Source organism: Lagenorhynchus albirostris, chromosome 5, assembly GCF_949774975.1.
Source record: "Lagenorhynchus albirostris chromosome 5, mLagAlb1.1, whole genome shotgun sequence".
NCBI classification, from domain to species: domain Eukaryota; kingdom Metazoa; phylum Chordata; class Mammalia; order Artiodactyla; family Delphinidae; genus Lagenorhynchus; species Lagenorhynchus albirostris.
In genome coordinates, this window is record NC_083099.1 from 85,975,599 (window position 1) to 85,996,868 (window position 21,270).

The window sequence follows — 21,270 nt, forward strand, 5'->3', positions numbered from 1 at the left end:
TTTTACTTAACAGCCAAAAGAGACTAGAAAATCAGTAGTTAGTAGACAAGTTATGTTTGTGTCAATGGACATTAGATATAAGACATGCAATTTTTTTTATTGATGTATAGTTCACATACCATTTAACTCACCCTTTTAAAGTGTGCAATTCAGTGGTTTCTTAGTATATTCATGGAGTTGTGTACCAGCACCATTAGATAAGTCCAGAGTATTTTCATTAACCCAAAGAGAAACCCCATACTAATTAGCATTCACTCTCCATTCTCTCCTCCCCTCAACCCCTGGTAACCACAAATATACTTTATGTTTTTATAGATTTGCCTAATTTGGATATTTTATATAAGTGGAATCATGCAATATGTGGTGTTTGGTGTCTGGCTTCTTTCACACAACATAGTGTTTTCAGGGTTCATCCATGTTGTCACATGTATCAGTACTACATTCCTCTTTATTGCCCAATAATATTCTAAATATATGCTCTACCACATTTTGCTTATCCATTCATCAGTTGAAGGACATTTGAGTTGTTTCCACTTTTTGTGTGTAATGAATTAATAATGCTGCTATGGACATTCATGTACAAGTGTTTGTGTGAACATATATTTTCAATTCTCTTAGGAAGATAGTACACTTTTCAAGTATACTAATATGTTCAACAAATCTTTATTGAGCACTTACTGTGGGCCTGGAACTGTTCTAGGTGCAGGAAATACAGTAATGAACGAAAAAAAAATCTTGGCCCTCAAGGAGCTTATATTCTAAATAAACACACCCCCAAATAGTGAAGTATATTGTAAGTTAGATGGTTATGATGTACTATAAAGAAAAATAAAGCAGGTAAGAGGCATAGGAAGTGCCCAAGGTGGGAAGGTATAAATAGGATGGCCCATGTCTGTCTGAGGAGGTGACATTGAGTAAAGGCCTGAAGGAGGTGAGGAAGCGAGGATGCTGATAGCTGAAGGAAGAGCACTCGAGGCAGAGGAACAGCAAGGGTAAAGGTCCTGAGGTGGGAGCATGGCTATTGAGCTCAAAGCCATCAAGGAGACCAGGGTGGCGGGAGTGGGATGTGGCAGAGGGAGCACAGGAGGAGACAAGATCAGGGAAGCCAGATCACATGGGGCCCTGCAGGCTGAGTGAGGACTTGGGCTTTTGTTCTGAATGAGATGGGAAACCACTGAAGGGTTTTGGATAGAGAAGAGATGTGATCTGACTTAAGTTTTAAGAGAATCACTCTAGGCTGTCGTGTTGAGATTAGATCAGAGATCACTGCCCTAGCTCCATTCAAGCCCTTAGTGCCTCAGGACACTCCTAGACCAAAGAAATACCCAACAGTTCCATTTATTAAGTAGTTAGGTTCAAACAACTTAATAAGCATTTATGTCTTAACAGCTTGGATGCTGTGTGAAAAAAATAATACATGTAAATTGATAGAAAAAGTCTTATTTTTATCATGATTAAATAACCAGTTATTTACTAATGGAATATGTATACATGTTGTACATGAAACATTGTACAGCTTCTCATAGCTTAGAATCATATTGGACACCGTCAGTCTTATTTCCTATTCACAATCATTTTTATGCAGTGTTGCTTTTTAGCACAGCAACTAATGAAAACTCAGCCTCACGAAGATATGACATCATCAGAAGGAATGTATCTTGACCTGATGTTGAATCTGTAAACACTTTAAGCTTGTAGGCAATGTCCCCTGCATTGACAGGTGGATTCTTAACCACTGCGCCACCAGGGAAGCCCCTTAATATATTTTGAAGTCAACCAGTAGAATGTGCCAATGGATACGATATGGGGTGAAGGGGAAGATGTGAGAGAAGAGTCAGGAGTTTTGGCCTGAGCAGTTAGAAGGATGGAGTTGTTATTGATGAGGTGGGGATGTTCAGGAGGAGTTTGGTTTTGTATATTTTAAGTTTGAAAAGCCTATGTGAGTTCCTGGTGGAGATGTTGAGTAGACCACTAGATATATGAGTGTGGAATTTGGGAAAAATTTGGGCGGATATAAAAATGTTTAGTATACTTCATTCAGCAGTCCTACTAATATTATTTCTGACTTCTGACCACATCTGATTTTTATCTAATGTCTATTCATCTTGGAGATATCTATGTCTGTTTGTGTATATACCATTGGCCCTTGAACAACACTAGTTTGAACTGTGCTGGTTCACTTATACATGAATTTTTTTCAATAAATATGTACTACAGTACTATGCAATCTGTGGTTGGTTGAATCCACAGATGCAGGACCTCAAATATGGAGGGCCAACTGTAAAGTTATACATGAATTTTCACTGTGCAGAGGGTTGATGCCCCTAATTCCTGTGTTCAAGTGTCAACTGTAATATATATACATATGTGGTATAGATATATATACATATATAGATATATATGTATATATATATGTAGTCTTTTAACACTATTTTATATACATTACCATAAATTTTTATAATGCTCATGTTTATCAGTTTAAATGTCTATATAATATTCTGTTGAGTTTCCTCCACTTGATGTATCTCTCAGGGTAGCTCGAGAGTCAGTAGTGTATCATCTATATAAAGAGATTTTGTAAATTGAAAGCCCTATGAAAAGGTTAATTCTTATTGTTGTAGCAGTGTATTTATTAATTAATAATATTCCGTGATTTATTAGACCATTGTTCTATCATGGAATTTTAAAAATATTTATAATTATATGTTTTAATGAATGCATTGTTTTAGTATTTGAAAGTCTGAAATGATATAGTTATACATACCTAGGTGATGATTTGTTGTCTGATATGCCAATGATATTATTTTGTTCGTTTTTCTCTAGGCAAGACTTCAGCAGTACATGATCACAACAGATGAGCAGCTTATATCACTCACACATGCCATTAAGAACTGTCCTGTGATAAATAACAAAGAAAGTCAGACATTAGAAAGGGGAGCCACAAATAGAAATATGGACAGTCTAGGTGAGTGGAATAATCTTATTATCCCAGATTGGGATTAAAATACTTATAGAGAAAAAAAAACTGTAAACTTGTATGTAATTATTGGCTGTTTATGCATAAACAGCATTAACACTATTACATTTGCCACTGCTACTTCCAACTAATATTTATTGGATACTTGCTCTATGCCAAGTACTTTTACAGTGTTTTACATGTATTATCTCGTTTAATCCTCATAATATAGCTTTCATTTAATTTTCAAGAGTTCTTCACTCAGTTTTATGAGGTAGGTGTCATTGTTACCCCCCATTTTTTAGATGAGAAAACTAAGGCTTAGAGAAAGTGTTGGTAACTTAGCAAAGTCACACAAATAGAAAGTAGAAGAACTAGCCTCCTAGACATGTGGGAATTTAATACCAGCACCTTTCATTATGGTGCCCCAGGTTCAGAAGAGGACGGGATGGTCATGGAAAGAAAAAAAAATACTGACTTTCAGAAATTCATGACTTTAGTTCATTTGTGGTGATGCTTTGAAAACCTTTTTTTCACCTCATGTGCCATCATTGTATGCCATAGGCTGAATAGGACATTTAGGAGTTTTTACTTCTAAGTAATAATTTTGATGAGTGTCTCTGTGTGGAAAGAGTTTTATGTATTTAGGCGCATTTTCTTTCTTTTTTTTTTTTTTTGCGGTACGCGGGCCTCTCACTGTTGCGGCCTCTCCCGTTGTGGAGCACAGGCTCCGGACACGCAGGCTCAGCGGCCATGGCTCACGGGCCCAGCCACTCTGCAGCATGTGGGATCTTCCCGGACCGGGGCACGAACCCGTGTCCCCTGCATCGGCAGGCAGACCCTCAACCACTGCACCACCAGGGAAGCCCTAGGCGCATTTTCTTAGAAGGGATTCTAAGTGGCTGACTCTAAAATTTAACTTGCATGAGATAAACTCAATGGTGAGGGTGGGTCTTCAAGGGCAGTGCTTTTCTCAAAAACAGCCACTCCTTCCCAGTGCTGGCCCCCCAGGAGCTTTGCCTGTGAGGGACTGCTAAATGAGCATATGGACTAGAAAGTGAAGGCTCCCGCGGCCCCGTGATTTTGCCCTCTGTGGAAATGCATCTAAGTATAAACACCTGAAATGTGCTCATAATTCCTTTGAGTACTCATAGCCTCTCATCTTCTTCAGAGGGTCCAGCTGTAAATGCTAATGTCTCCGTGCCATTGATGTTCAGAGGGGAAGATGTGGTTGAATTGCCACAGGAAGATTTGCCTGTTAAACTGTCTCAGGTGCCAAACCCTCCAGAAAGCAGGAATCTGGCCAGCAATTTTCCAGGGCATATATTTGAGCCAGCGGTATTGTTAACACCACCCAGGCAGAAGAGCAACTCAGAATTCTGTCCTTTGCAGGATGGTAAGCAGGCTTCTTTTAAAGCTATAAGGCAGCTGTTTTTTTATGCTTCATATATGTAAAATATTGTGTTCATTTTTCCCTGAAAAACAGAATTTTAAAAGATACTGATTACCATACCTAATCTTTAAGCTGAAGGAGGGTCTTTCAGGGTGGTTTATATCATGTGTATTACACTTATGGTGAAATGTGACAGTGAATTTCATTATGTATCTGTTCCATCAGACATTGTAAATATTAATTGAACTCAGATCAAAGGACCAAAGTCCTCAGCAATAAAATGCAGAGTAAGGGGAATCCCATTTGTGTCTATGGTCCAGGGGCACAGGAAGGGGTAAGAAACAAGGGGAGATTGTACTTCGGAGAGTAAGGAAAGTTTAACCAAGGAAAGACAGGAACTGTGACTTAGAGGATTTTGTAAGTCAGATCTGATTATTAACCTCTTTTTTAGAAAAAGTTTTTAGCTCAGTCAGCTTGGAGAATTTTATAATGAAAGCCTATGTATAATTAAAAGTAGCTTTAGAATTACTTTTGCAGCATATATAAAGAGAACTTTGAATAATATTTTAAAAATTTATTATTAATCCTTCGCTCATAGATTCTTAAAACTTGGAGCTCATGGATGGTCTTCAGATGTTCCATGGACTCCTTCACTGTTTGGAAAATTATGTTTATTTGTCCACATGTACATTTTTCTGGAGCTATAGCTTTCATTTCATTTTCAGAAGAGTTCTTCAATCAAAAAAACTACCTTAGATGTTCCTCCAAAGTTTTTAGAAAAATGTTATTCAGCCCTGATTTGCCTAAATTTTTCTTTCTTTAAAAAGAGTGTTTATATTTTTATGCAGAGGAACAGAAGAATAATTTTTATTGTCATTAGGATGTACAGAATTTGTCAGATTTTCTGCACTTCGTTTCCCTTAGAGGACGTGAAAAGACCATAAGAGGTTAAAGAAAATGACAAATCCTTGCTGTTATAAAATTTGTTTTAGCATTTACAATGCAAATGTAGAGTTTGTCAGATCTGTGTGGTGCAGGGGGACAGCGCTAGGCTGAGGGTCAAAAGTGCTGGAGTCTTGGCCTGCCGGTCCAGTGACTAGCTGTCGTCATGGGGCTAAGATACCTCTCCTGGACTTTAGTTTTCCTGTCTCTCAAATGAGAGTCTTTTCCTTTATCTTTAATGTCCTTCCAGCTCTACAGTGCTGTGATTTGATATTTCCTCTTTAGAGGTCTAGTAAGTATTATTAACATTGGCTAGATTTATGAAATATAATTTCAATTCTGATTTCTGTTCAAGTTAGCTTTCATTCCTTAAAGTAATTTTTCAAATGTTTGCATGTTATTAATGGGCTTGCCTAATGATCTCTTATGAGATATTGTAAATTATTTTTCATTGGTGATAACAAGGTAGCTTGAAATCCTTTTAAAGAAATAATTATAATAAATATTTTTACTCTGCAAATATATTAACTGTTTGTGGAAGCAAATTATTCAGGGATTGCTCTAGACAACATTTTGTTAGCATCTTCAGCAGGTTCTGCATTGAAAATAACACTGCACATTTCTTTTACAGTGTGCAGATAGAACTACCTTGGAATATGTATTCTGAATTGGTGAAGTTTTATTAACATACTTTTCAGCATTTTCTTTGGAATGCTCACATGTAAAGAGTTGTTCAGTTAAACTGAACATGCAGACAGAGATGAGAGGTACATAGGGTGCATCATCAGTGTTCAGTTATGCTCTAGAACAACTGTTCAATAGAACTTTCTGTGATGATAAAAAATGTTCTGTATCTCCCCCATTTAATATGGTAGCCACTATTAGCCTTCTGGGACTGCTGAGAACCTGAAATGTGGCTACTGTGACTGACGGAACTGAATTTTAAATTTTATTTAATTTTAATTAAAGTTTGAATATGAATAGTCATGTATAACCAGAGGCTGCCATATTGGACAGTGTTGTTCTAGAATTTCCCATCATAAATACTTTCCTTTAGCTACTAATCAATTTCTACTTTCTTTTATAACCATGCTTCTTGAAAGAGTGGTATACATATGCTGTTTTCGCTTTCTTATCTTCCATTCACTTTTTAAAGTATTAATTTAATTCATATTTGCAGGTGGTTAAAAAAAGCACATACAAGGGTCTCCTCCTCCTCCACCTCTAGGCCTACCGCAAGAGGCAGTTGTTTTTATCCCAGTTTGATTTCTGTTTATCTGATGGTGGTCTTAATAATTAACATAAAATATTTTCACATCTCTTGAAGTATCAACTTTACACAATCATTATAGACTCTCCCTTATTAAAGAAGAGGGTTTAATTCATCTTAACACCTGCCTCTCTTCTCTATCTAATTTGGATAATTATGTTTTTATTTTTATTTCTTCTGTTGCAGAACTTCATGACTTTAAATACTTTCTATTTCTTTTTCATTAACTTCAGGCAGTATCTATTAGCTCTCTGCTATGAGAGGAGAACACTAACTCCCCTCCCTTCCTTCTTCCTCTCCTTTGTTTCCACCTCCCATCTTCAGTCACCTTTACCTTTCCTTTGGTAGTATCAAGTTTGTTAACATTTACAATGTTCCATTACCATTATATCTTCTCTGTCTCATCTATAGATGGATACTGACATTGAAAACAAATAACAATTACATTTTCTTTTTGGGTTCATTGTTACTATCAGTCCTTGTGCCACACAAAAGGAAAAAGTTCATAGTATGAAGGTCAAGGTGAATTCTTATTTCACTTCATCATTTGCTCAGAATGTTTTATTTGGCTCTGTGTTTATACTGTGATTTTCTTGTTCTGTTTTTATTTTGCCTGAAGATTCAAATTGCTTTTATCGTCTTGTTGACAAAAGTATAATGTGCCTTCACCCATTTCATTTGCACGTCCTTTAGTCATTCCACTTTGATACCAGAGATACCTTCCCAGAGCCCGCCAACCTCTGTTCCAGTCTCAACGGATTGCTTCCTGAGCCTGTTGCACAGCTCTTATCCTGGGACTTGCTGTTATCACACTTTTTAAAAAAATATTTATTTATTTTATTTTTGGCTGTGTCAGGTTTTAGTTGTGGCACACAGGATCTTCGTTGAGGCACGTGGGATCTTTCGTTGTGGCGTGTGGACTTTTCTCGAGTTGTGGCATGCAGGCTCCAGAGCGCGTGGGCTCTGTAGTTGTGGCACATTGGTTCTCTAGTTGTGGCTCGTGTACTCAGTAGTTGCGGCACATGGGCTTAGTTGCCCCGCAGCATGTGGGATCTTAGGTCCCCCACCAGGGATTGAACCTGCGTCTCCTGCATTGGAAGGCAGATTCTTAACCACTGGACCACCAGGGAAGTCCCTGTTATCACACTGTTGGTTTGGATCTGCTGCGTCCTAGATTCCATTTCTTCCTCTTTTTTGGTTTTCTCCCTCAATTTTCTGAAAGAAGACATCAGAAGGTAAACTTTGAGTTTTTGAAAATCTGAAAATATTGTCATTTTTCTCTTATACTTGATTGATGATTTGGCTAGAAATAGAATTCTAGGTCCTTAGCCCCTTTTCCTGAGAAATTAAAGGCATTGTTCCATTGATTTTTATTATCCAGTGTTGCAGTCAAGATGTCTGATTTCATATCGAAATTTTATTTCTTTGTATTTTTGACCTACTCTTTCTCTGTGGAAGCTTTTAGGATCCCTTTATTTTTATTCTGAAATTGCACAGGGTGTATCTAAATGTGGGTTTTTTCCTCATTACTGTGAGGCACCCGTGGGACCTTTCCGTCAGAAGACATGACTTTCTGCAGTTTGGAGAAATTATATGTTGACCTTCTGGATTATTTTCTCATGTATTTGGCCTTATATCTTCCTTCTTATATTTTGGAAGTATTTTTCACTTCATATTCAAGCCTGACTTTTACATTTTTGTATTTCACCAACCATATTTTTAATTTCCAATCAAGGACCCTTTCTTATTTTCTGATTGTCCTTTTTTCCATTGCTGCTCATTATGAATGCAATATCTTCCAGAAACTCTCTTCCGAGGAAACCAGTTAAAATTTTGTTACATTTTCCTCTGTACCTGAATTTTCTTTCTTCTCTTCTTAGTCTGTTCTATTTATCTATCCTGGCTTTTCTTTTTTGTGCTGCTGGCTTTCCTCAATGTCTGGTCATCCTTTATTGTCCATTCATATTTAAGAATAAATGACTAGGTTGAATAGTATAGGTAGCTGGCATAAGTTTTCTCCTCTATGATGTAGGTAAGGCTAGGTCTGTTTTCCCAGTATGTTTTGCCTTAAGTAGTTGCTTTGCGCATATGGGCATGAGATGTTAACTGCAGGCTTCCTGTAGCATATGGAAGCAGGATCCAGCTATCCAATTGCGTCTACCACATTTGCTCTTCCCAACCCTGTTTTTGTTGTTGTTGTTGTTTTCAAGGATGGGTGTCAGAAGTTGTGAGCAACAGGTTGACTGACATCACTGTATAAAAGACAAGCTTTCAAGTAATTCCCCAGTTTAGCCCTACTTTTCTCTTTCTCTGTACCTGTCAGCTTTGAGCCTGCAGCCTTTTCAGTACTCCCCAAAAGAAACTGGCTTTACCTGTAGCTTCCTTTTAATTAATAGACATATTCTGGACTGTGGCTTCTGCACAATTTCATTCTTTCACACACTTCCCATCCACTCTCAGTCTTCCAGAAATGTGTTGAAATATCTAGTTTGCTACTGCTTCTCCCCAGACCATTATCTTTACTGGTGTGAGTTTATTTGTGTTTATATTTCCTTACTGTCAGTTAAAGAAGGCGAGATAAATGTATGCTCAGTCTGTAGTCTTGAAATAGAAGCATCTATTCCCCCGATTCACTCCCATATTTGTCATTCTACCTAAATCACTCTTGCTAAGGGCTCCAGTGGCCAATGTGTTGTTAACTCCGCTGTACGCTTTCTGTCCTTATGTTTCTAGGTCTTACAGTAATATTACACACAGTTAACCACTGCCTCTTTGTTTCCTTGAAACCACATTCTTGTAATATTTCTTTGTCTTTCTGGCTGCTCCATTTCAGTCTGCTTTGCTAGCTTCTCCTCCTTTATCTGACTCTAAATGTTGAGTTCTTCGTGTCTTGTTACTGGTTTCTTCTCTCACTCTATTCTTTCTCTCTAAATAATCTCACTCGTTCTTGTGGCTTCCATAAGATGTTACGGAAAAACCCGAATGAACTTTTTGGCAAACCCAGTATATGCCCAGTGACCTCCAGTTTTGGATCTTAGCCTAGATAGTCTCTTAAGTTTCTGACCCATGTTTCATCTGCTTGGATGGATATATAGGCACCTTAAACTTAGCATGTTCAAAACAATTCTTAATAATCCTCCTTCCACCAAATCTGTTCTCCTTGTCTTCTCCATGTCAGTAAATGGCATCACCATCGATTCACTTGTGCATGCCATCTTGCTCTGTGCGTTTCCCTCACTCCCTACTTTCAGTTCATCACTCTCAGTTCTATTGCCAAAATATTTCTCAAATGTATCTACTTCTCTCCATCTTTATAGCAAACATACCTTAGTCAAAGCTACCATCATCTTTCTTCTTGACTACTACAGCTGCTTATTGGTCTCCCTACTTCTATTCCTGGACCTTCCAATTATCGACAGAATTTAAGAAATGTAAATTATGTAAATTGAGTCATTCCCAAACCTCCAGGTTTCATTGCTCTTGGATTAAATTATAAAATTTCTAACATGGCTTTTAAAAGCTCTGCAAGAAATGGCCCTGTATGCCTGTCTGGTTTCATATACTCCCAGTTCTGCCTTGTTGCTATGCTACAGCCAGACTGGCCTCCTTTCTTTGCTGTTTCCTATTTTGGGGCCTTCACATATGTTGTCCTCTCTGACTGTAATGTTCTTTGCTCTACTTTCTGTCACATATGTAATCATTTAATAACTTTACTTCTTCAGAGATGTTTCCCCTGCCCATCCCCAGTTTACATTATATATCTATACTCCCCTCAAGATTCTCAGGTATGAGTTAATATATGTGTTAAAATGTGAACTTGGTAGATGGTTTTTCACAAGGATGCCGATAAAGCTCTAAGGAATATAAAAGACTCTGTACTTCATTGTTAGCGCTGGTATTGCTGGTAAGTTCTCTGCTAAAATAAATGAGGCATTCAGAAACCAAATCCTTCTATTGAAATATTTCTCTAACTACTAAGGAGGGCTAATGAGATGATTATAGTGCCAACTGTGGTTAAGTGGTACATGTTTCTTATGCTTTAATTTTATCTACAGTATTGAGGAGGACTGCTCAAACTCGTCCTGCCCCACGAATTCCTCCAACCGTGGAAATAATTGAGAAGGAACAAAACTGGGAAAAGAAGACCGTACCTACTGGCACAGACATTCAGAATTCAAGTGAAGAGAGTCATCGCTTTACTCAGAGGTGGAGGGCCTCTCACATGGGAGAAGATTTGCAGAACAAAACCCAGGCTCCTTTTGTTAACCCCTCACAGCCCCTCTGCAATTCCCGTTCAAGCACTCAGCAATCAAGAAACCCCGCACTCTCAGAAGAACCCCCAGTATTGGGAGATGGGCAGCAGCTTAGAACAAATGAGACATTAATACAAAGAAAGGACATCATGGCACGAATTGCTGAGTTGACACTGCAGAATTCAGCTATCAAGGCACACCTGAATAATATTATTGGGCCAGGGGGAGAGCAAGGGGATGGACTTCGGGAGTTTAACAAACAGGAGACGAGTCATGCCAGTGACATGACCTCTGTGAGTACTAGTTAAGGACTGACTACAGACATATTGGTATTTAAGTATATTGCTGGAGCATCCAGAAATGACCCTGGTGCTTGAAGCTGGTACTAGATGGCTTATGCTGTGTCGGGTCCTCATCACAAAATAAGTAGAGGTTGTTTATCAGTTTATGTCACACATGCATTAAAAGAGTACAACATAAAATTTAAAATGGGGAAATGAATGAGGAAAATAGGACAAAAGTAAAACAGGTAGGAAAGCTAAAATTAAGCTAGGAATGAAGTTTTAAATATAATATATAGAATAAATATGTCTTGAAAGTTTACCACATAACTGTTTTAATTGAAATCATTTTTACTCTTAAAGGGGCTCATAAAAGAGAATTGTGTGTAGTTGGCCCTCAGCTCGTGAGTAGTTAATTTTTTAGGACACAGAATGCATTTTCCCTTAGAAATGATGTTTTAAAGAATATTAAAGTCAGGCTTTAATGTACATACTAATCATCTGGGAATCTTGCTAAAATGCAGACTCTGATTGAGTAGGTCTGAGGTAGAACCTGTGCGTTTCTAATAAGTTCCCAGGTCATGTTGGTCCAAGGATTACACTTTGAGGAGCAAAAGTCTGCATGTTGTAGTGCTGGAATTTTGTAAGTTACGTAACTGAGGGCTGACCTGGCAACGTGAACCTTCATTTCCTTGTTTGTGGGGAGCAAAGGGATTCTAAGTTCTGGTTGTGGAGTGTTGATAACACACGCCCTCATGCAGATCCCAGTGACGGGAGAGTCTTCCTTTTACCCTGTCATGAGCCAATGTGGCGCCTCTCAGAGTTCTGATGGGAGGCGGGGCTGTGGGAAGGAGCTGGCCAGCTTCATGGATTAGGGGTTCCAGAGTGATCGCTTCCATAGGGGCTTAACCAACTGTGGATTGAGGGCTTCCATGAGGAAGGTTAGGAGAGGGTGGGGGTAAGGGCCATCTCTGTCAGCACTGGCTCATGGGCAATAAGGGCAATACAGGTATCGAGTGACAGAAATAGCAGTCAGAAGGGACTGGCAGAAGAAGCCGAGACGGAGATTAGGAGTGATCGTTTCAGTTGTATGTAAGTTCAAGCTGCCTCAGTTTTAGTCAACAGAGACGTTTCTGTGTATGCAGAGTTTTGAAGTTTATTTGAAACATGTTTTTTAAACATGGTTTAAAAAAGCCACAGAATTAAAAATGGAGCTTGCCCCCTTTTCCGATTAGTACAACAGTTGGGCTAGAGAGGACGATCCAGTACTATTGCCCTCACCACCCTTTTCATTATAATCAGAATTACAACATGATTTTTAATTCATGCTGTTTTGCTTATCTCTTTTTTAACTAGCGGGCATAAGCTACAAATTAGTGACTTCTAGTAGGAATTGTTTTTCCCCAAAGGGACATATTTACTAAATGAAGTACTTAAGAGTGACATTCCTTCCAGGAATTTTCAAATCAAACTTACATTATATTCCTTGGGTGGCTCCTTTTTACTCTACCTCTCACATTCCTTTCCAGTCACCAGCCTTCTCGAATCAGGTATATTAGGCCACAAGTGGCCTGGGTAGGGTGACACATGGTCAGGAGTGATAAGATTCCTAGAAATCTTTGCCAAATAGCTCATAGTGCGTGTATGAAGATTATAATTATAGAAGCATCTGTTTCAACTATCGCAGGTCCTCTTTTGTATATTGTGATTCAAACTCCAGACCTGCCTTTAATAGGGATGTTAGAAGTCAGTCACTCGGAGTAGTATCTTTGCTCGTGTGATCTTCGTGCAGCTCAACAAACGCTAAGAGATGCAGGAAGGCTTTGCTTTGTCCCACAGACACTCTCCATGGACAGAGGGACTAGAGGGCTTATGTGGCACTGATATTAGAAGGATTAGTATCCCTTTACTTTAGCCTTTATTTTTCAATTAAGAGATTTGTAAATTCTATTACTATTTGCCCAGTATTCAAGTTCACATGTAGCAAAGGCTATGAATACTAATTTGCTGGCTCTTAGTGGAAGAGTTCGTTTTTACAAAAGGTCATAATTGTTTGTATTATTTTTAATATGGAGTCTGTGTCCTTTTTTTTTAAAGTCTTTTCCAGCAGTACAACCTCTAACACCAAGTAGCATGGAGGAACGGATTGCAGAATTGAATCGACAGAGTATGGAGGCTCGTGGAAAACTCTTGCAATTAATAGAGCAGCAGAAACTTGTTGGTTTGAATCCTTCCTCTCCACCAGTATCACCTATTCGGTCACCTCTCGGAGCATGGACTGGTTAGTCACAAATTCATGATTTAAAAGCCTAGACACGTGAAAATTTTCATTTTCTTGATTTTGCAAGTATATATTTAGCTAAATGAAATCTCAGAGCTCATATATTTCAGTGTCTTCAATTTTATATAGAAAGAAACAGACCTAAGTGACAGAAATGGGACTAGAAGGCCGGTCTCCTCTCTAGCTTCTAGAAAGCTATCCCATGGTGCCTGCAGTTAATCTTTGGTGTCTGAATTCCTAAGTTGCCCTACATGTAAATGGGATCTAGTTCTGTATATGATTCGTTCATGGCGTATGCTGCAGCTATTTATAAACATAAGCATCAAAATAATTTAGACTTTCATCAGCAACAAATTACAAGTTATTATTCTGTTAAAACCATTAAAACATTTTCACTTGTAAGTTAAACTTCCTATTTAATTGTTACATTTAGGAATGTGGGAAGCTACAGGCGATTCTAAATAATAGAAAGTAACTGAAAAATTAGTTGTCATAGTGATCACATTCAGAAAGGTACTGATGAAAGGAAGTAGACCTCAAGTTGCTCTTTAGCCAAAAATTGAATTATTAAGTCCCTCAAGGGGTAGAGCTGCATGAAGGTTCTAGAGAGACTAATTTGGGCCCGGTGTAAGAGAAGGTTCTAATTGTCAGGAATAGACAAAGCTCTGTATCAGTAAGTGGTGTGCCCCCTGAGGTGTTCAAGCATTATTGTTTTAGAGAGATTCCTATGTCCTGTGGCTGGTTGAAGTACGTTACCTATGAAGGATCTACCAATAAGACTCTTTCTCTCAGAAGTTATTTCCTTTTTGAATTACAGACCCAGAAAACAGAGTGATTTGAGGCACTTCCCTGGTGGTCCAGTGGTTAAGACTCCACGTTCCCAATGCCGGGGGCCCGGGTTCGATCTCTGGTCAGGGAACTAGATTCCTCACGCGTTCCGCAACTAGAAATCGCGAGTGCCGCACCTAAGACCTGGTGCAGCCAACTAAATAAATAAATATTTTAAAAAAAGAAAACAGAGTGATCTGGAAGTTACTGGAAAGTGATAGATAACGCATTTCCCTAAGGTCCTTCCTCTTTGTTTATTCTAGGCTCCTTCACATTACAGCTTTATCTACCGTTCTTCATAGTCAGAAAGTCTAGAGGCAACTTGTGACTAGAATAAATAAGTGAAATCACTCAATATATGTGAATACCAACGATGTGTCACCATGTTCTGGGCACTGGGGATACTGCATCGAACAGGACAAGCCCCTGCCCAGCTTGACTACTCCGGGATTCAAGCTGGGGGGAGCAGGCAATACAAATAAGCAAATAAATACATGAGACGATGTCAGTTAGTGCTAAGTGCAATGAAGAAAAAATAAAGCAGATCACTCGTAAGAATAATTTTGTGATCAAATGAGACATCTATTTCAGTAGTTCTTTGAGGTTAATACTTTCACTTCTGTTGGCTCATTTAGTTTTCAACATACCTTCAGAGTAGACAAAGCTGATACAACTATTTGATAAATAAGTAAACCGAGGCACAAAGAGGTTGAGTGATTTGTCTGAAATTCTAAAGCAAACTGGTAGATTTGCAACCGTGTTTTTTCCATTCCAGTGCTTATTTGTCTAAGGTATTCTTTTCTTAAGTAAAATTATTGGTTTCACAGGAACCTCTGTGGGCTATAATGATAAAGATAAAAATAAATCATATGTCATGCAGAACCTCTTTTGTTTTCTGGGGCAACCAAGGAATATGTTATAAAATTGAATAGAGCTTCATTACCCCTTAAAGTCCAGAAATCACTGGTTTTAAGCATGATTCTTAGGAGCACTGCCTGAGCCTTTCATTAGTACATACTTAGTAAATATTTGTTGACTGAGTATCTACTTCTGAAATATTGAAAATGTACATAATTATACTTGCCTTTGGCCATATGAGCTCTTCAGCCAACTTTCCCCTCCAAATTTAATGTCTTCAGTAACAGTAATAATGTAATAGATTTAGAAGATTTGAAGTTTTACTGTATAACTCCAGAAATGTTCTTTCTTTTTCTTTTTTTTTTTTTTTTCGGAAAGCTTTAGATAAGTCGCTCTCACCAAGATCTCCTGTTCTTTAGGGCTAGCTCTTAATTTCTGTTTTTCACCTGCAGATCTGACATGATACCACTTGTCTGAAGATTCTGGCTCTCTAGGAACTGGCATGCTCCTGAATTGACACTAAGAACTAAAGTTTCTTGTCCCACAGTTCATTTTTTAAAAAATCCTTGAAGTGTATTTGTGGTCCATGATGATAAAAATATAGAAAGAACCCTCAACTTTATAATTTGCAGTAAGACAGAAATCAAGTTAAATTTTAATTTTCATTTTATTGAAAGGTAATAAACTAATGTTTATTTTTATATTATAGAAGGAGGAAAGAGGACGATCGAGGTATCTATTCCAGTAGCGGAAGCCCCAGAAAGCTCAAAATGCAGTATTGTCTCTCCTACCAGTGGGCTAAATTCAAGAAGGTAGGGTTAAAATCAAGAACGTGGTTTGTGTTTTATTCTCTTTGTGAAAAAAGGTAGTGTATAATGTCTGACTTAGTTTCAGACAGATTCACTCATGTAGAGAAAATCAAGTAATTGGGGAGGAGAATTTTGGGGGAAAAAAGAAGAAGAGTGAGGAACAATCCTTAATTAAGTAGAAAAGCATTGGGTTGGCTATTGAAGACAAAAATAGGATAATAGCACATATGTAGAGCGTTTTATGGGTTACAAAATTAGGAGGTAATATATGACAGGGTAAATTGACCAATAGTATTTTCCTCCTTTACAGTAAGTGAAACCAAAGCTCATAGAGCTAATTGGGCAATTTGCCTCCATGGGTCACGTAGTTGGTAAATGGTGACACCAAGGATGTACCTGGCTGTCTGTGTCCACTCTACATGCTAGTACTGCACTGCTCCACGTCTCATTACTCTTCCATGACCTTGACCTTCTTCCCCATCCCTGCACATCCATTCTTCCTCTTTTAATGTTAAAAACTTATCTGTGTGGTCCTCTAATGTACTAAATGGTACATTCCATTCAGTCTTTCTGTAAACCTAAACACTCTAAAAAAGAAAATCTATTAATTAAAAAAAAAAGACTTAGGTTGGTGAAAATATGTTGCAAATAATTTACCTCATTTGGACTTAAGTCAGCCATTCCTTTCAAGCTCTTCTCAGTATTGAGAATTGTGTCTTATATAATTTTTAAAGGTGAATAATAATAGATTACTCTCTCACTCTCTTTTATTTCTCATAAACAGATCTCCAGGGGCTACTAGTAATTCTTGTTCTCCATTAAATGCCACCTCGGGAAGTGGGCACTTGACACCTCTTAATCCAAGAGCAGAGGTATGTGATAAAATGTAATTGTGAAATGTGTCTAGAGGTTGGGAGGGCAAAGTTGGGAGGTGCCTGATTTAGTAGTTTTCATGCTTAATTATTATTCCTGTTATCTTAAAGATAATATAAAATTCTCAGAAGAAAAGAAATACTAATTCACCTTCATTAGGAAAAACAAATAAGCATACACTTCTTTTGTTTTCTAGGGTAACTAAGGAATAAGGTAAAATTCAATAAGATTTCAACAAAAATCGGACATTATTGTTTCAGGCAGAGCATTCCAAATAGTGTGGCAAGACACGCAGGGGTGCCTTGAACGGGCTGTGGGCTTACTGAGATACTGGTTTCCTCAGTCTTTGCTGTGGCTGTATAGGGCTTGGGATAACCAGAGCCCTGGGGCCAGTCACTTTCCTTGTCACTGTGCCCCAGTGTGCTGTATCTGTGTGTGCCACAGAGAGGTTATGTGCCACACGTAGAGAGGTTATGGCTCAAAGGGTAAATAAATGTCCTACGTATTTTTTATGTGTTCTGATTTGCTATAGGAATGTAGAGAAACTAAGCATCTTACAGTATATCCAAAATTTTTGCAAAAGGCGTTTTTCTGTGCTGGTAATACAGCAAAATATAGTTCCTTTGACTGATTAGTCATAGCAAATTGTGAGGGTATCTTTAAAATCATAAACATTACATTTGCAAATGTGAGCTAACAACTGTTTGATGGGGTGGGGGGGGAATCTTCCTTGCTATTCTTATTACTAGCTTCAGTAATTAGACAAAATAGTGAATACCTCAATAAACATTGAGTATTTATAGTCCAAACTAATCGGTAAGCTCAGAATATTCTGATTGCCCAGCACTGGAAGATTTGTCCTTTGTTGTTTCTTATATTCTTAAAAAGCTTTAACGTAAACTATTTTATATAATTTGCCCTTAATTTCTGGAATTTAGTAACAGATTTAATTTACCAAGGTCAAATAACTTTTTTTGTTATTTTAAAAAGTTGTACATTGATTTGTATAAAATACTGGATTGATTCTTTTTAAAAAAATTAGGCCTGCCAAATCAATAAGGAGATCTGTTGACCAGGGAATATTTGGGAGTGTCTCTGATAGAGAATAAAAATTGCTAGTGGCAGGCTTCCCTGGTGGCGCAGTGGTTGAGAGTCTGCCTGCCGATGCAGGGGACACAGGTTCATGCCCCGGTGCGGGAAGATCCCACATGCCGCAGAGCGGCTGGGCCCGTGAGCCATGGCCACTGAGCCTGCGCGTCCGGAGCCTGTGCTCCGCAACGGGAGAGGCCACAACAGTGAGAGGCCCGCATACCAAAAAAAAATTGTTAGTAGCAATAATTTTTAGTACCATTCAGTGGTGTAAGATAACTTTGGTTCTATGTACTTGGTATAAATAATTGTAAATCTTGAGTGGTTTCATGCTCCTGATTACTTTCTAAAGCCTTTCTGCATCTTTGTTCAACAGATTGAGAAACAAAATGAAGAAGGCTGGTTTGCTCTTGCTACCCACGTGTCATAAGTGAGGACGAGTTGTAGAGTTTGTTCTCAGTAATATATTCTTGAGCTTCCACTCCCCTTTCCCTGCTCCTGCTTTTAAGTTTTTATGTTCTTCTTTCAGATACAACTTACAAAGATCTCATGACTTAGTACTAATGGAACAAAGAAATAAAGCAATTATTTTAATTTTCAACCTTTTCAAATAGATTTCCAACAAACAAACAACCTATAACCTCTTGTGAATAAAATTTTGACTAGAGGGAAATTAAAGTTTTATATTCTAATAAATTCAAGGATTTTTTGGAGTAATATATTTTTATCTTTATCATCTTTATTCACATTTTTTTTTTTGGTCCAGTGAATCTCAAATGTTGATCTATTTTATTTTTATTTTATTTTTTTCTGAAGAACTAAGCTGCTTTTGCCTATAACTTACAATAAAATGACTCGGTGTGACTAAAGTCTGGCTTTCAGAAAAATTTACACCCCCTTTTGAGAGAAGTCACTGTAGTCCATCACTTTTTCCATCAAGGGAATGTATAGTTTTCAAAAGTAAGTGTGGGGGCTTCCCTGGTGGCGCAGTGGTTGGGAGTCCGCCTGCCGATGCAGGGGGCGAGGGTTCGTGGCCCGGTCCGCGAGGATCCCGCGTGCCGTGGGGTGGCTGGGCCCGTGAGCCATGGCCGCTGGGCCGGCGCGTCCGGAGCTTGTGCTCCGCGGTGGGAGGGGCCACAGCAGTGAGGGGCCCGCGTACCGCAAAAAAAAAAGAAGTCAGTGTGGGAGTATTTGTTTATATTTGCTTAAGCAGGTAAGGGTGGTTATATACATTATAAAATTCTTACATAGTCTTTACATGTGAAAATGTTATCAGTAATGGTAATGTATATCAAAAAAATAATGATTGAGCTTAAATATCTGAATGCACTAACATTGATTTATTGGTTTATTTAATGTTTGAAACAGAATTGAGTACAAAACGTTGCTATCAATTTTCCCAGCCTTGAATCTACAATGCATTCAGGGTAGATTTTTCTTCAAGGCACCTGTTTGATCTCACATATTGGTTTCTGTTTTAAACTTGGTTTTTGAATGGTCTCTGCTCCTTGACTCTATGATAGGAATTCTCAGCCTAAGTGAAGTGGGAGTGGCGAGGGGGAAGCACACTGTAACTCCTTGGGGAACTCTCTCAGATAACACCTTCCCTCCTCCTGCAGTTGTAAGTCACTGTTGTAGGAAGCGTGCTATGCAGCTTTCATTTGGGCCTCTTCATTGTTGTAGGGGCAAAATAATTATTATCTTTTGGTATCACTGATTTTATTTATGTGAAGTCATCTGTATGCATTTGCATTATTACAGATTCTTCCGTCTGTATTGCACTTTTTAAACCTCGGTGTTTAATAAATACTATCCCTGTATGGCATATAAACCCATTTTAGTGTTATTCCTCTTACTGAAATGTCAAGTTATCTGCTTGCTTTGTGAATGCGTTCTTTTGACGTGTATTTTCTTTAATATTCTCCAACTGGTTGGCTCTTTATTTTTTTCCTCTATATTCCTTTCAACCTCTAAGATGCCTTGGCATGGCATTTTAAAAAGCTGCTCATGGTGATTTAATGTGCAGCCAGAGTTGAGAACCAATGCAAAAACTTTTACCACTAGCTTACTGGCAACCTTTGGGACTGATATTGAAGTATTCATCCTGTTAATGTTCGTTTTTGCTGATAAAATACAAAGGTAGATTGAAAAAACTCCAAGAATAATAGATACAGTGAAAGGAGCCTTTCTTTCTTAGGCCTTCTGGAGTAGTGCGTCTCAACTTCAGCTGTTATTAGAGTCATCTGGGGACCTTCTAAAATTCCCAGTGCCCAATTCTCACTCCAGACCAATTAAATTAGAAACTCTGGGGACGGGACACAAACATTAGTATTTTAAAAACCTCCTGAGATGATTCCAGTGAACAGCCAAGCTTGGGAAACATCATTATGAAAACATTTATTATCCCCAAGTCATAAATTAGTGCATATTTGTTTTTAATTAAGTTAAACTACCTTTATTAGCTTCTCTTTATCAGCTTTCAGAGCCAGCTGCATCAGTGGGTCTCAAAGCGTGAACACCAGCCAGCAGCATCATTATCACCTGGGGTACTTGTTAGATGTGAAAATTCTTGCGCCCTACCCCAGACCTATTGAGCAGAAACTCTGGTGTCTTTTTTAATAAGCCTTTCATGTGATTCGGGGCATGCTCAAATTTGGGAACATGGATCTATAGCACTGCAGACAGGTGAACTCTGCTGTATTTGACTGTGATGTACTACATTTGTATTTACTTTTAACGGTCCAGACTCAGATTACTTGTGTTTCTTGGTTTTAGACGCAAGTTTTTTGCTAACATATGTCTTGTCCAATATGTCCCAGAAAGCTGCTGATCAGGTGCTAATAAACTTTAATAAAATTGACAGTTCTCCAAATTGCAGCTTGCGAGAGAAACTAGACTGATAGCTAAATCCACAGTTATGATATAATCACTCCTACACTGTATAGCAGAATCATTTGGATTAGCAGAATTTAATAATGGTTTAGTATGTGCTAAGTGCCGGGCACTGTTCTAGCCACATGACTTCATGACACCTTCATGAGTTAAGTACTGTTATCCTTATTTTGCAGATGAGGAAATTAGATCCGAGGAGGTAAGCACTCTCTCAAGGTCACGTAACCAGGGAGTGGTGGCACTAGAATGGGAACATAGGCAGTCTTTCTCCAAAGCCTATGCTGTGCTGCCCTCTTATGGTGTGCACAATATGGAAGCACCATAATGGTAATAATAGCTGTCCTTTATTGAGCCGTTCCTGTGGCAGGCGCCGTGCTAAGCTGCAGTAGCCCGTTATTGCATTTAAATCTCACAGTCAACCTATGAGTTAGACGTGTTTAAATGCCACCCACCCCCCTTACAGATGAGGAAATTGAGCTCTAGAGGTCGAATAAGCTACCCAATGTCAGAGTGCTTATAAGAAGTAAAGCCAGGACTTGAAGCTC

At 38.4% G+C, this 21,270-nt stretch overlaps 1 protein-coding gene across 4 annotated transcripts in view; it reads left to right on the forward strand.

Moving 5' to 3' along the window:
- Window positions 1-18,554, forward strand: part of SPICE1 (spindle and centriole associated protein 1) — a 76,516-nt gene extending 57,962 nt beyond the window's left edge. For 2 of the 4 annotated variants that reach the window (XM_060150596.1, XM_060150597.1), the window contains exons 12-18: window positions 2,824-2,965; window positions 4,128-4,352; window positions 10,617-11,107; window positions 13,193-13,376; window positions 15,772-15,874; window positions 16,656-16,743; window positions 18,210-18,554. In XM_060150596.1, coding sequence (XP_060006579.1) covers window positions 2,824-2,965; window positions 4,128-4,352; window positions 10,617-11,107; window positions 13,193-13,376; window positions 15,772-15,874; window positions 16,656-16,743; window positions 18,210-18,263 — 1,287 coding nt within the window. In that variant the 3' untranslated portion in view covers window positions 18,264-18,554. Of the gene's footprint in view, window positions 1-2,823; window positions 2,966-4,127; window positions 4,353-10,616; window positions 11,108-13,192; window positions 13,377-15,514; window positions 15,694-15,771; window positions 15,875-16,655; window positions 16,744-18,209 lie in introns of those variants that run through there. The other 2 variants (XR_009540764.1, XM_060150598.1) reach the window with 2 other exon arrangements.
- Window positions 18,555-21,270: the final 2,716 nt, after the last annotated feature.